At 39.1% G+C, this 13,442-nt stretch overlaps 1 protein-coding gene across 1 annotated transcript in view; it reads left to right on the top strand.

Annotated features, from left to right (window-relative positions):
- Positions 1–13,442, top strand: part of KPNA4 (karyopherin subunit alpha 4) — a 57,146-nt gene that overhangs the window by 23,880 nt on the left and 19,824 nt on the right. Inside the window, exons 2-8 of the mRNA XM_036755009.1 lie at positions 662–706; positions 1,994–2,083; positions 2,176–2,205; positions 2,287–2,339; positions 3,591–3,686; positions 4,274–4,359; positions 6,927–7,013. Of these exons, the coding sequence (XP_036610904.1) occupies positions 662–706; positions 1,994–2,083; positions 2,176–2,205; positions 2,287–2,339; positions 3,591–3,686; positions 4,274–4,359; positions 6,927–7,013 (487 nt within the window). The remainder of the gene's footprint in view (positions 1–661; positions 707–1,993; positions 2,084–2,175; positions 2,206–2,286; positions 2,340–3,590; positions 3,687–4,273; positions 4,360–6,926; positions 7,014–13,442) is intronic.

The following is a 13,442-nucleotide window of genomic DNA, read 5'->3' as shown; positions in this document are numbered from 1 at the left end:
AGCATTGGATTCACAGCCTCCCTCTGACACCTCCTGGCTGTGTGACTTTGGACAAGTCACTGAGCTTCTCAGTGCCCCAGGGAACTTTCTCTTAAGAGTGACAGAGCCTGATTCTCATTTTTCATTGATAGAGAGATTTTAATAATCGCAAGTTCCTCGACTGGGTCCAAAAAGAATACCAAAGCTACAGTAGACCTCCTCCCCTGCCCTGGGCTTTTGGCTGTGCTTGTGAAGCCCATGCTTTGGGGAGACAATCCAGCCTCTTTTCAGTTATGGCTCCTCGTTAGGACAGCATACCAGGGTTGACAGAAGCAAGTGCATTCTCCCTGTCGCCTGTGTCCACACTAAGGAAATCACCACAGACCTTTGAAGTAGGGCTTTAAAAGTTCTGGCACTTGGTCATGGGTGATTTTGCATGGACTCAGTTACAAGAGACTTGAATCCATGACACAACCAACATTTTTATTGATGGCTTTAAAAATTGTCAACTCTCTCTGTCAGAAGAACAGTAAAGGTCACTTGAACCTTGGGGAAAGAAACATTGCAAAATATTCTGAACCCAGAACATTTCCTGGTAACGATCTTTTGTCGAAACAATACAAGCAGAGTTAAGAGGTTCTAGTCATAATTATGGGGTTGTTTTTTTTCTTCTTTTTAACAGACTATGAGACGACAACGAAATGAAGTTGTTGTAGAGTTAAGGAAGGTGAGTGAATAAAATTATGCCTCCAGATCCATTCGACTGACTGAAATGAATGAACGAATGAAGACTTAATGTGTGTTGTGCTAAGTGTGCAGGGGATACAGTTAACAGAGTCAGACAGTCCCTGCTTTCAGGCAGTTTCCATTCTAAGAAAAGTTTCCTGGTCCTTAAGGTGTAGCAGTTTAACAAATATTGCTTCAATAAGGTTGTAGACATTTTTTACGTAATGATTATAACACCATTACATATCTCTAAGTTTATTAACTTTTAATGAGAGGCAGGCTGAACATGGTTATAGTGGATAGAGTGCCAGCCTCAGAGCCAGCAAGACTTGGATTCAGTTCCTGCCACTGACGTATGCCAGACAAATCTCTTCCCTCTTCTGCCCCAGGCAGCCCTCTCAATGCTCTGCCTCAGCAACGCCTGTCCCTAAACCATTTTGGATTGTCATGAAATGTGGTAGTGTGTAAAAGTCACAGAGGAAGGGCATTGAATTGGTTGCTTATAGGCCTAAGACTTAGGCATGCGAGGAAGATACATTACTGGTGACTTTCTTTTTAAAGTTTGTGTCATCATCGAGTCGTTTATGTATGTATGTCCTGAATTAAATGATAGCTATCAAAATGACCTTTAATTGCTTCTTAGAAAAGAAGGTGTATCTTAATGTGTTACGGTTCAGTACTGAACAGTACACTTTCTAGTCTAACTTTTAGCCATCTCTGCATGAGATACGTGAAATAAACACCAGTTAATGATCCTGGAGAGTGAATTGGGAATAAAGAGCTGGCCTTAAGAGTCGAGAAGACCTGGTTCAGAGCCTGTTTCTGCCACATGCCGGGCATGTGACCCCAGACAGATCACAGCAGCTCTCAGTTCTGGGCAATGCTGCAGAGAAGATGCCTTCCTTTATTGCTACAGCGAGCTTCCTAATCTAGCAATTCCCTGTGTCAGTAAAAGCATCGCTCCAGTCCCTATCCCTGTATTTGTCCTGCCTGGTTCACTAATTTAAGAACATCTTTCCTATTTTAAATATGAAACACAAGCATATTTTTTTAAACTCTTGGTTGGTTTCATGGTGGTTTTTTTTTTATTTGATTACTTTGGGGTTCAAATTAGTTTGATTTGTCATAGTTTCTGTTTTGTCTTTTATGAATTTTCTTTTACAAGGAATTTAATGTCTTAGTTAATGTGGGCATAAATTTTTATATATTCTGACCCAAAAAGTGTTGGATTTTAAACAAAATTATTCTACTCCCCCCCTTTATGTTTTGTTTTGGTTTTGTTTGTTAGAACAAGAGAGATGAACATCTCTTAAAAAGAAGAAATGTACCACATGAAGATATTTGTGAAGATTCTGACATAGATGGTGATTACAGAGTGGTAAGTTTCCTTATGTGTAAGGCTGCAGATAAAAAGAACTACACAATTTCAAATGACTTTTTACTTAATACTTTGTGATTTTTGTTTTCTAGCAAAATACCTCCTTAGAAGCAATTGTGCAAGTAAGTTTTTTTTCTCTAGTCACTTTTTTTCCTGAATAAATGCTGTTACTACATTATAAACCATTTATTATTTTATCATAGAATGCTTCAAGTGATAACCAAGGAATCCAGTTAAGTGCTGTTCAGGCTGCTAGGTAAGTTTTACATTGGTCGCCTTTGTAGCTTATATTTATAAGAGTTATTAACCTTTTGTAAATTCACAGTACATAGTTTAGTCAGATGAGAAGTTTCAGGTGAGGTCACTCAACAAATATTTGTTGAGTAATTTTTATAATTAATAGAGTTAAAGTTGGTAGCATTCCTCCTGCACTTGTGTTTTAATGTGATATGTGCACAAAATAAAAACTTTTAAAGAAGGTTAACTGTATAAGACCATAGCCCAAAAAGAAAAAAAAAGATTGTAGAAAACTTTGTTTTTCACTAAATTTCCATTGTGTTTAATCGTTTACAACCCCTGATAACTATTAGTGTAACTAAAAGCTTTCCCTGTCTCACCACTCTCCTCAAACTGATCAAGCAGTATCTCAAGGCTACAGGCCCACAAAGCCATCTGCACAGATTTGACCAGTCATTCCATTGCTCCAGATCTTTGACTGCTCCTTCTTGCCAATAGAATCAGATATAAACTCTTTAGTTTGGAATTTAAAGGCCTTTCAAACGCAAAAGGTGGTATCTGGGAACAGCAAGGAGACCAGTGTGGCTAGAATGTGGTACACATAAGGAATGTTGCCAAACTTGGAAGATGGTTGTCCTCAGCCCTCTTCTGTCCCCTTTTCCTTCCCTTCTTCCAGTTGCCAGAGACTGTCTAGCTGTTTCTGGTTGTGTCCCTAGTGCTTAGCACCTAAACCTAAATGCTTTTTTCCTTTATGATCAGACTGAATGGTGTGATGTAGGTAGAGTAGGAAGACAGAAAATGAATGAAGATTGAAATAATCAGTGAAGATTTCTTACAATAGAGACATCGTGTATCTGACCTTGGAGGATGGTGAGGATCTGGACAGATGCAGAAGGGCGTTCTAGGCACGAGAATTAATGTTGCCATATTAATGAGGCAGTTTCACTAGGCTAGATGGAGGATGCATGTTAATAACATATTTGAGCACCCCAAAAGCCAGACAGATTAATCTCAGCAATGCTATAGCAAATGGAGAGGCAGAGGTTTTTAATCAGGAAAGTTGCATAATGAAAATGTGATTTTTTTTTTTTTGAGACAGTTTGCCCTTGGAATTTTAAAAACTTTTATAGAAGTGATTGTTAATTTTCTAAAATAACCTGTTTGAGTAAACTATGAGAAGATTTATACCATATATTTATACATATTCCTTATAATTCCACCAGATGTCATTAACATTAAATCTAACGAGTTTTTCTTTGTCTTTTCATAGAAAGCTTTTGTCCAGTGATCGCAATCCACCAATTGATGACTTAATAAAATCTGGAATATTACCTATTTTAGTCCATTGTCTTGAAAGAGACGACAAGTAAGTGCTTGTAAAATTTTGATTGTACTCTAAACAGGAAGAAAACTCAGATAAAAAAAGTATATAATATTGGGTACTGATTTAAATGAAGGCACAAAGTCTTCTTTGTTTTTATTAAATGGTAAATTCAATGAAATAAGTTCATGTGTACTATTATTAATCACTCTTTTAGTCTGTTTTCAGAAGGGAGCATATATGGTGAATACGATAATTGTCATAATTGTGAACTGCTTATTTGGGGAAGAGATCTGTAATAGTCACAGCCTTGACTTCAAGCTGCAAAACTGGCACCTTCCCTTCTTTGGTTTTAGTCGTGGAAACACTTTCTTGCAGATCCACCAATTCTACTGTGTTAATAGTAGAAATAAAGGAGAAAAGATAGAAATAAGTGTAGTAGAAAAATATCAGACTTGTTAACCACAAAGAATAGTTGTTTTTAGCATGGGCCATTGGGGTGCCAAATCTTGGAGCAATCTGGAGATAGAACTGTTGAGAAGAATAAGAAATTATTTACAGAGAATTGAATCTGGATTGGGTTTAGTCCAATAATAAAAAATTCAAACTGGTAAAACTTTTGTTTCTTATAGTCCTTCTTTACAGTTTGAAGCTGCATGGGCTTTGACAAACATTGCTTCTGGAACCTCTGAACAAACACAGGCTGTAGTTCAGTCCAGTAAGTCGATTATTATTTGACAGTTGCATGCCTTGTTATTTTTAAAAGTCAATGTAAAAAAAAAAAGCTAAAGAAGTAATTATTTTCCTTCAAGAGTAAACCTGTGCTTCAAGAAAAGAACTTCACACAAATATCTCAAGGTAGTTGATGCAAACTAAAGCATAAGCATATTTTAAATTTGTCACTCTTGAGAGAAGGCTTTGATTTGATTGGAAGAAAAATCTTAGTTTGCATTTTGTTACATTTCTTTACTAATTTTGAGGTAATCTCAATAAAAACAATTTTTAAAAGTCCTTGTATATGCTTCTAACAGCTGCCCCTTCCAAGAAAAGACAGTTGATTAGAATCGTGTCCTAAATAATAGTCCATAGACACTAAGCTAGGGCCCTTCCTTTGAATGTTGAGGATTATGGTTTTCTAATTTCCTTTTTTTATGAATGCTCAACTCCCAGCAGTGGGCCTTTTGCCGGGGCCTCCTGTCAGTGCTTGCTAAACTGGACTGTGCAGCTTTTTTCTCTCTGATTCTGCAATTCAGAGGAGTTCTATAGGGAGTAGATCTGTGATTTCATTGGTATGAGAAGTCCCAGAAGAGCATCTTCTCTGCACTTTACCTCTACCATCAAGAGAATAGGAAAGAAGACATAATTTCATGCCAGCCAGGTGGTACAGTGGATAGAGCACTGGAGTCAGGAAGACTTGAATTCAGATACTAGCTGTCTGACCCTGGACAAGTTGTTTAACCTTTGCCTCTGTTTTCTCATCTGTAAAATGAGGATAATACCACCTACCGCCTTGTGAGGATCAAATGATGTGAAATATGTCTTTGTACATAAAAAGCAGGTGCTATGTAAATGTTAGTTATTAATATTACTGTTAATCTTCTGTGGCTGACATACTAGCCGTGTGACCCTAGGAAAGTCCCTTATGTCTCTCAGACTAAAAGAATTCTCTTTGAATGTGGGAATACTTTATCTGGCTCAAAAACGGATTGATTTTTCTTAGGTGCTAGATTAAGTAGATATGAACATACACCGGTATTTAAGAGAACTGGGTCTGTTTTATAAAATCTCTTAATAATGTGAATTTCAAGTATTCCGCTCAGTATTTAATAAACTTTAGTGAGACTCTCAAGAGTGGCAATGGAGGAACAAGACTCAGATGTTCAATAGTCACTCACCTCTACGCCTTTGGAGAGTGACAATACTAAGATGAGGTGTACGTGAAATCATTCAGGCTAACCTCATAACCGGGCAGGGGCCTGTGGCTTTCAGTATGTTGTAGAGTGTGGAAGCTCTTCACTGACACAGCTTGTTAGCTCCTACGAATGCTGAGAAGCTAAGTCACCTTACAAGTCAGTAGGAGAGCAGTCATTTCAAAGTAATTTCAGATCTTCTAACTCCTGCTTCTACCCCTAATTCTGATCAAATGGGATAATATTTGTAAAGCTTTTAGCAAAGTGCCTGGCACATACATAGTAGGTGCTTAATGAATGTTTGTTCCTTTCTTTTTCCTGCCATTCCTTTCCCAGGCTAGCCCTCTATCTACCATCCCTTACTGCTTTTCATATGACAGATTTACAGAAAAAAAAAAGTAACTTTTAGAAAGGATCTTTTTTGATTGCCTGAAGAAAGTTTGGAGTTCCACAAAACTCACATAAATCTACACATTGCTTTCAAAAGATAGCTTTTTAATTTTTTTAATGCATTCTATTTTTCACATGTTCACTTTTCTCCTCATCTCTTTCTCTCTGGTATCCCTCTCCCCAAAAAGTTAAGTAAAATTATTGACTATAACTATATATAGCATACAACAACAACAGGCCCATAGTATATTACAGGATACATTACATTCTTCATTTGTAGACCACCACCGACCTGCCAACATCGGTAGTTGGTAGCACATAAAATCCTTGTCCTTATATACCTGGAACTTAGCACAGCGCTTGGCATGTAGTCAGTACTTCTGCAGTAGTAGATAAGATCAATCAACAAACCATGCTAACTCTCCTGAAGGGCTCTATTGCTTTTTGTGAATGGACACTTGCCCACAGTTGAAGCGTAGCCGTGTACATAGAATGGAATTAAAGTATTGAAGCAGATTCCAGAAGCCGCATGTGAAGGTTCACCTTGTTGTTTTATAATCAGGCCTAATAATTCAGTTTTTTTTTTAACAGCAAGTACTACACACATTACTTTCTGAAGTGCTAGGAGAGACACAAGATAAATATGATATGGTCCTTCCCCTCAAGGAACTTTTATCCTAATAGAGGAATTTATAGTCTAGTACATATGTAAAGTGATTTTACTTTAACTTTAGGTGGTTTAAAATTTTTGCTATTCCATTTCCTTCTTTACGCAAACATATACAAAATGTTTTCAGGGTTGAATAATCTGGTAATTTTCACAATAAAATTTGTCACAGAATAGAAACGTTTCCAGTTCTATACTAAATAAAATTAATTTTATTTTCTAGGGATTGAGGTTCTAGGAGAAGAAAGAGATTATTGGGCTGGGATGCAGAAACCACTCGTATCTTCAGTTCTCACTGTTTTTTTTTTTCTCTCCTAGATGCTGTGCCACTTTTTCTGAGGCTTCTCCATTCACCTCATCAAAATGTTTGTGAGCAAGCTGTCTGGGCATTGGGAAATATCATAGGTCTGTATCAAACTTTTTATTAACAACCAAAAAGCTATCAATATAAAGTTTTAATATAAGTAAAATTGAATACTATTAGACAAGTGAAAAGGAAGAGAAAATGGCATTCTGCTGATTTGTCACACAGAGGAAAGTTCGCATATCTTAATATCACCAAAAATAGCTTTTGGGTTAACTTATGAAAATTGATTTGAAATAGCTGGTGGATGCAAATAAGATGAAAATTATTTAAAATATTATCCATGTACTTATATATACAACTAAGTGTGTGCATAATCCAGATCCCTTCTCCATTTGTCCCTTATTCGTTGTGACTAATTAATTGTTCATTAGTTCTTGTCATAGAGAATGTGTAAGAACAGAGGATGTAAAACTGAGTCACTTAAAGAGTTTTTTCCTCATTAGCAGTTCTGTTAAAAGATTAAATGAGCTCTTTAGATCTCAGCTATATGTAACTGACATTTTTTCCACAAGTAAGCAAACAGGAATTTCTTAGTTCCTCTATGACACTTTCAGCGTCTACTAAGGCAGCATGTTGTAGTTCTGCCCTTGACTGGCTCTCTGATTTTGGGCAAGTTACTTGCTCTATATGGTTTTCGTAAACAGAGTGGCTTGGGTTTAGTTCCATTCCTGATATCCCTTCCAAATACCTAGAGGACTTAGGTAATTTTAGAATCTGATCCTAAGTCTATTTCTGTCAACATGTCGACTGTCTGCTTTCTGAGGACCAGCTGAGGTGAGTGCAGAGAGGCCCATTTCCAGGAGGCCATCCATTTGGGGGTAAATTCTTTGGCTGTGGCAGTGGCAGGAGAGGAACAGAGTTTTAAATCTGTCTATAATCCTATGGCGTTTGTACTCTAAATGAAAGATCCCTGGACATTGGTTAAGGATTGGAAGAACTGAATCCTCTCAATCTTAGTGTTATTCTGGAAACAAAACCAGACCACAGAAGAAAGTCGAAGCTAGGTGGAAGGCTACAAAAGGGACCCAGCATGCATGTCTCTCTCTCTGCTTTCTATTGTGATAAAGTAAGTTGCTTCCCAAGTCTTTTGGAGTTGGGACTATATTGGTTGACAGTTCATAGTCTTTCTTTTGTGAGACAGTAAAAGTTACACAGGATCACCCAGCTTGTGTGTATTCAGGGTATTCATGCCTTTTTGGCTCCAGGACCAGCCCCTTGCATGCTGTGGTGCCCCCTAGCTGCTTCAGAGGCAGCGAGAAACATCATTTAAGGGATATTTGGGAGTCTTTTATTAAGTGCTGATAAATTTTTGCAAAAAAGAAAATGTGCCTTATGCCCCCTCCATTCTCCATTTTTTTCTTTTCTTTTACCTCTAATTTGGTTAAAAAGTCCCCCTTGAGTTCTTTCAGGAATGCTTTTTCGGCTGGAGACAAATTCACATTCCCTTTTGAGGTTTCAGATGTGGGTAGTGTCTATGCTGTCCTCTTCTGAATTGGTTTTTTGATCTTCCCTGTCTCTATAACAGGAATCAACGGTCTTTGGCTTTTTTAGTATGCTTTTTCATGGCATGCACCTCCCCCCCCCCCTCTAAAGTGGATCTCTGCTTCTGGGGCTTAGGGGGCTCTGTCTCAAGCTTCTTGTGTTGGGAACTGCGGGCCTGCTCACTGGCTTTGTGTGCTATGGCCTCTGGTTTCGTGAGGTGGGGGGGGGGGGGGTCTGGCTGCTAGAAGTCTCCTCTTCCCCAGGACTGCTCTAGCACAGGTGGTCTCAGCTGTTGTCTATGCTGGTATCTGCCACTTCCCCTGGCTGTGCAAAGGCACATCTGGAGTCCTGGTGTTGATGTTTGCTAGCTCCACCCTCCTGGGACTCAGTAACTCTCGTTTTTCTGCTGAGGTGGGGCCTGCTGGGACACCTCTCTTCCTTCACTCGTCTGTCCTTCCGCCACCACAAGAAGAGCCTACTGAAGCCCTACTTCTGGCTCCTCTGTTTCTCCCGTGGGAGTATTGGTCTGGGTTTGTTCAAGGGAGGGATGAGAGCTGATTTACCTGGCCATCATGGCTCCCAGAAGTTCAAGAAGGCGAGTTTTGAACCTTTAGGCTGTGGGCTGGAGGCCCCTGGGGTAGCTGCTCCCATGGCCACAGGCTCTGCGCTGGTGTCTCCTGTAGTTGGGACAAATTCCTGTCCTGGGGTGAGAGGCCTGGGGCTCGATCGCCACCGTAGCAAGTACCTCTGCCCTGGGCCTGCTCCTTTTCCATGTTTTGCTTGCCCAGCGCTCTCCCAGACCAGTGCACTTGTTGGGTCCTTCTGCTGTTTGCGGTTGGTGTGGTCTGTTGCCATTCTGCGTGCCTGGAGCTCTTGCCCCTCTCAGTCTACTAGTGGCTTCTAACACACTCAAATCTGCTCAGATTCACTTTTTTAGACATCTGAAAGAATTTGTGAGAGAGCTTCAGTAGTTCTCTCCTTTCACAGAGCCATCTTGGCTCTGCCTCCTCACAAATAAAAATCTGTCCCCTCCATTCTCCATCACAGAGAAAAAAAAGGTTTAGAAATTGTACAAATTTGTACAAAGTACACAGCCCACTTGTTCTAACTACTTTACCCTGTATTTTGCTACTTGGGGGCTTCACTGCCAAGGCAAGGGTATTTTATTTTCAAACATGGTTCTAGAGAGAGAATGTGAACTTTTAGAGGCAGGAGTTGTTTCATTTTGGTCTTTGTATATTGCATTGCTCAGCCCAGTGCCTGGCACATAGGTGCCTAATAAATGCTTCTTGATTAAAAAAAAAATGGAGGATGGCCAAAGCCTTGTGAGCTCCCTAGAAGCCTCACATCTCTGTACGTAGTTAGAATAACTTCTTCAAGAAAAGAATTGAGAAGCATGCATGTAGTGAGTCCTGAGTAAGATTTTTTTGGGGAAAATGAAATCAATTCTTTTTCAAGGACAGGAAATGACTCATTGCCGATGAACTGAATCATTCCTGAGTCAGCTGTTGGTGTGCAGGGCGACTACCAATTAGTTAGAGAAAAAAAATAGAAACAAGGTGGTACAGCCAATGAAGAAGTATCTCTGGAGTTAGAGGTCTAGGCTCAGAACTCACCTCATATGCCAGACTGACTGTTCTGGGACGTTGGGACATTGCTTGCTGTGTAAAATCTGAAACAAAGTGTTTGATGGAGATGGGCTTCAATGTCCCTAGCAGCTTTAGATCTGTGATCCTAGATGAGAGACTAAAAGTGGGAAAAAGATAGAAAAGAGAAATGGAAGAAAGGCTATCAGCATTGGTTATAACATTTGGTACAGTCAAGTCAAAACTTGATCGTCTGGCCAAATGAAGAAGAGAATAGCCAAGAGACATACTGTGGGTGGTGGAATATTTTGAATATTATTGCCTCATTAAACAAGGAGCAGTGGAGGAAAAAGCTATTTTAATGAAGGCTGGGTGAGATACTTAACTAAGCAAAAATCAACTTATTAATTATTTGTAGCATTTTTCTCTGAAAACATTTGCATTCCTAATTCTCCCTCTCTTACCTATTGAGAAGGCAAGCAGTATTATATCCGTTATACGTACAAAATCATGCAAAACATTTCCATATTAGCCATTGCGCGAAAAATAAAGTGAAAAAAATTATGTTTCAGTTTGCACTCGGAGTTCTTCAGTTTTCTCTCTGGACATGGAAAGTATTTTTCTTTTTTCTTTTCTTTTTTTTTTTTTTTGAGGGGGGGAAGGAAGGGCAATTGGGGTTAAGTGACTTGTCCAAGGTCACACTGCTAGTACATGTGTCAAGTGCCTGAGGCCACATTTGAACTCAGGTCCTCCTGACTCCAGGGCCGGTGCTCTACTCACTGCGCCACCTAGCAGCCCCTGTTGGAAAGTATTTTTCGTCATGAGTCTTTCAGAATTGTCTTGGATCGTTGTATTGATCAGAACAGCTAAGTCATTCACAGTTGATCTTGTATAATGTCGCTGCTGCTGTGTACCACATTTTTCTGTTTCTGCTCACTTCGCATCATTTCATAGAAGTCTTCCCAGGTTGTTCTGAAACCATCCTGCTCGTCATTTTTTACAGCAAAATAGTATTCCATCATAATCATATACCACAGCTTGTTCAACCATTCCCCAATTGATGGGCATCTCCCCAGTTTGCCATTCTTTGCAACCACAGAAAGAGGTGCTATAAATATTGTTGTACAAATTGGTCCTTTTCTTTTTTCTTTGATCTCTTTGGGATACAGACCTAGTAGTGGTATTGCTGGGTCTAAACACAGTTTTAGAACCATTTAGGCATAGTTCCATATTGTTCTCCAGAGTGACCACACCAGTTCACAACTCCACCAAAAGTGCATTAGTGCCCCAGTTTTTCCACATCCCATCTGACATTTATCATTTTCCTTTTCTGTCATTTAACCAATCTGATAGGTGTGAAGTGGGATCTCAAAGAGTTCTTTTTATTTGCATTTCTCTAGTCAGTGGTGACTTAGAGCACTTTTTTCATATGACTAGAGATAACTTTGATTTCTTCTTCTGAAAACTGCCTGTTCATATCCTTTGACCATTTATCAATTGGGGAATGACTTGTATTCTTATAAACTTGACTCATTTTTCTGTATTTGAGAAGCCTTTATCAGAGAAACTTGCTGTAAACATTTGGACTCTTCATGTCTGAGTGTCTTTGTTTCTTCTGTAAGTAGAAATGTCACTAAAGTAAACAAAGATTGGGAAAAAAAATGACTGCCCTAGTTCAGGTATATACAAAGAAGAGAAAGACCATGCTGGAAAGAACTGGTGATCATTCCTTAAAGGTATCTGAAAAAGAAAAGAATACTGAAGAGAGGTGGAGAACATCTCAGATCTTACCCATGTGTCAAAACTTGACAGATGTCTTCTTTCCCTACTTAAGTACAATTTTCTAAGAATAATCTATCCACGTATGGAGAGGAACCTTGCTGAGGCCTTAGAAGGGATCTCCTAATAGGCTTTCACAGGTGATACTCCACAGGAGACCTCATCTCTGCCATCACATTGTCTAACAGTGCAGAAAATTTAAGATAACACAATGTTGTGTTTATTATTTTTTGGCAAGAAAAAGAGTAGATTTAGAAGCAGAAGCAGTTAAATGCCCTCATTTTACAGGTGAGGAAACTGAGACCCAAAGCATCTGTGTGATGTGCCCAAGGTCACACAGGGAGGGTGAACTCAGGTCTTTCTGACTCCCAAGTATTGCGTACAATCCACTGAGCCAACAAAATGTCATTTTTAATAGACTTCTAGAGAATGAGGTAACTTCTGGTATAACAAAATTATCACTTTGTTTGACCCTCTGATCCTTAGTATCAAGTGAGAAATAAAATAGAAAGGCATGCTTGCTAAAGATGTTTGCCAGCATCACAAAAGAGAGCTGGTTCTTAATAGATGGTGAGGTCTTTGAGAAGAATCCTGTTGTGAGTGACATTGTGTACTGATTATATCAATTTCTGTAACATTGCAGAACCCCACACAAGATCCATAATCAGTCACAAATTTAGCCCAGACTGTGCAAGCAGGAAAAAACCAAGTAAAAGAAGAATGTTTTCTGACACTGCAAATAAACAATTAGTTAGACCCACAATTGAAGGAGAGGAAAGCAGAAATTGCTTTTTGGAAAGTCCAGAGGTTTTTTTTCAATGATTCCAAGCTTCTCCTTGAAACAAAGGCACATCTTTTTAATTACAGTATTCTTCCAGTGTCTCATAAATCTGAGTCACAGAATATACTCCTGGCTCCAAAGAATAAAAGTTGAGGAGTCTCCCAAAGGAATAGGGGAATGAATGGCCACAATGCTTTCTGAGCAAGGAATCACAAAGAAGTTTAAAAGATGTCATCTGGAGGAAGATGAGTTTGTAAGAGCAAGAGAACCAGTGTTCTGGTTCCATTGTTATCCTGTTATATCAAGAGATCTATTAGAAAGTCCTGAGAGGATTGAGGAGCTTTGGGGTGATCTTGGACCAATGTGGCGCTGGACTAGGCAAGTCTCAGCGTGTCACTGGAGGGAATACTCACATCAGAGAGGCTCATCAGTTCACTGGAATAGTGAGATGGACTTAAAAATAATTGTTCTTTTGTGTCATTTCTCACAAATTGCTGTGACAGGTCTTTTCTGTGTTGTTTCAAAACACTTTGTGACTCCTGACTCATCTAAGTTTGTCTGCTTTTACTATTAACCAGATATAAAAAATAGAAAGTATGTTTTCTTAAGTTTATGTGGGGATGATTGTGCTATGTAATTGTAACCTCAGATATAGTGAGGAGAACACAGGATTGTTAAGGTGCTCAGATTAGCCTCCCAGCTGGGATCTTGGACAGGTAACTCGGCCTTTTGGAGCCTCATTGTCCTTGTCTGTAAAATAAGGAAGTTTGAGTAGATTATATTAAAAGTCACACTCATCTCTAAAAATGCTCCTTTCCACCTTTGTCCCTGCCCATAAT

Source organism: Trichosurus vulpecula, chromosome 4, assembly GCF_011100635.1.
Source record: "Trichosurus vulpecula isolate mTriVul1 chromosome 4, mTriVul1.pri, whole genome shotgun sequence".
Lineage (NCBI taxonomy): Eukaryota > Metazoa > Chordata > Mammalia > Diprotodontia > Phalangeridae > Trichosurus > Trichosurus vulpecula.
The sequence above is the reverse complement of the archived record's forward strand: the minus strand, read 5'-3'. Positions and strand labels throughout refer to the sequence as shown.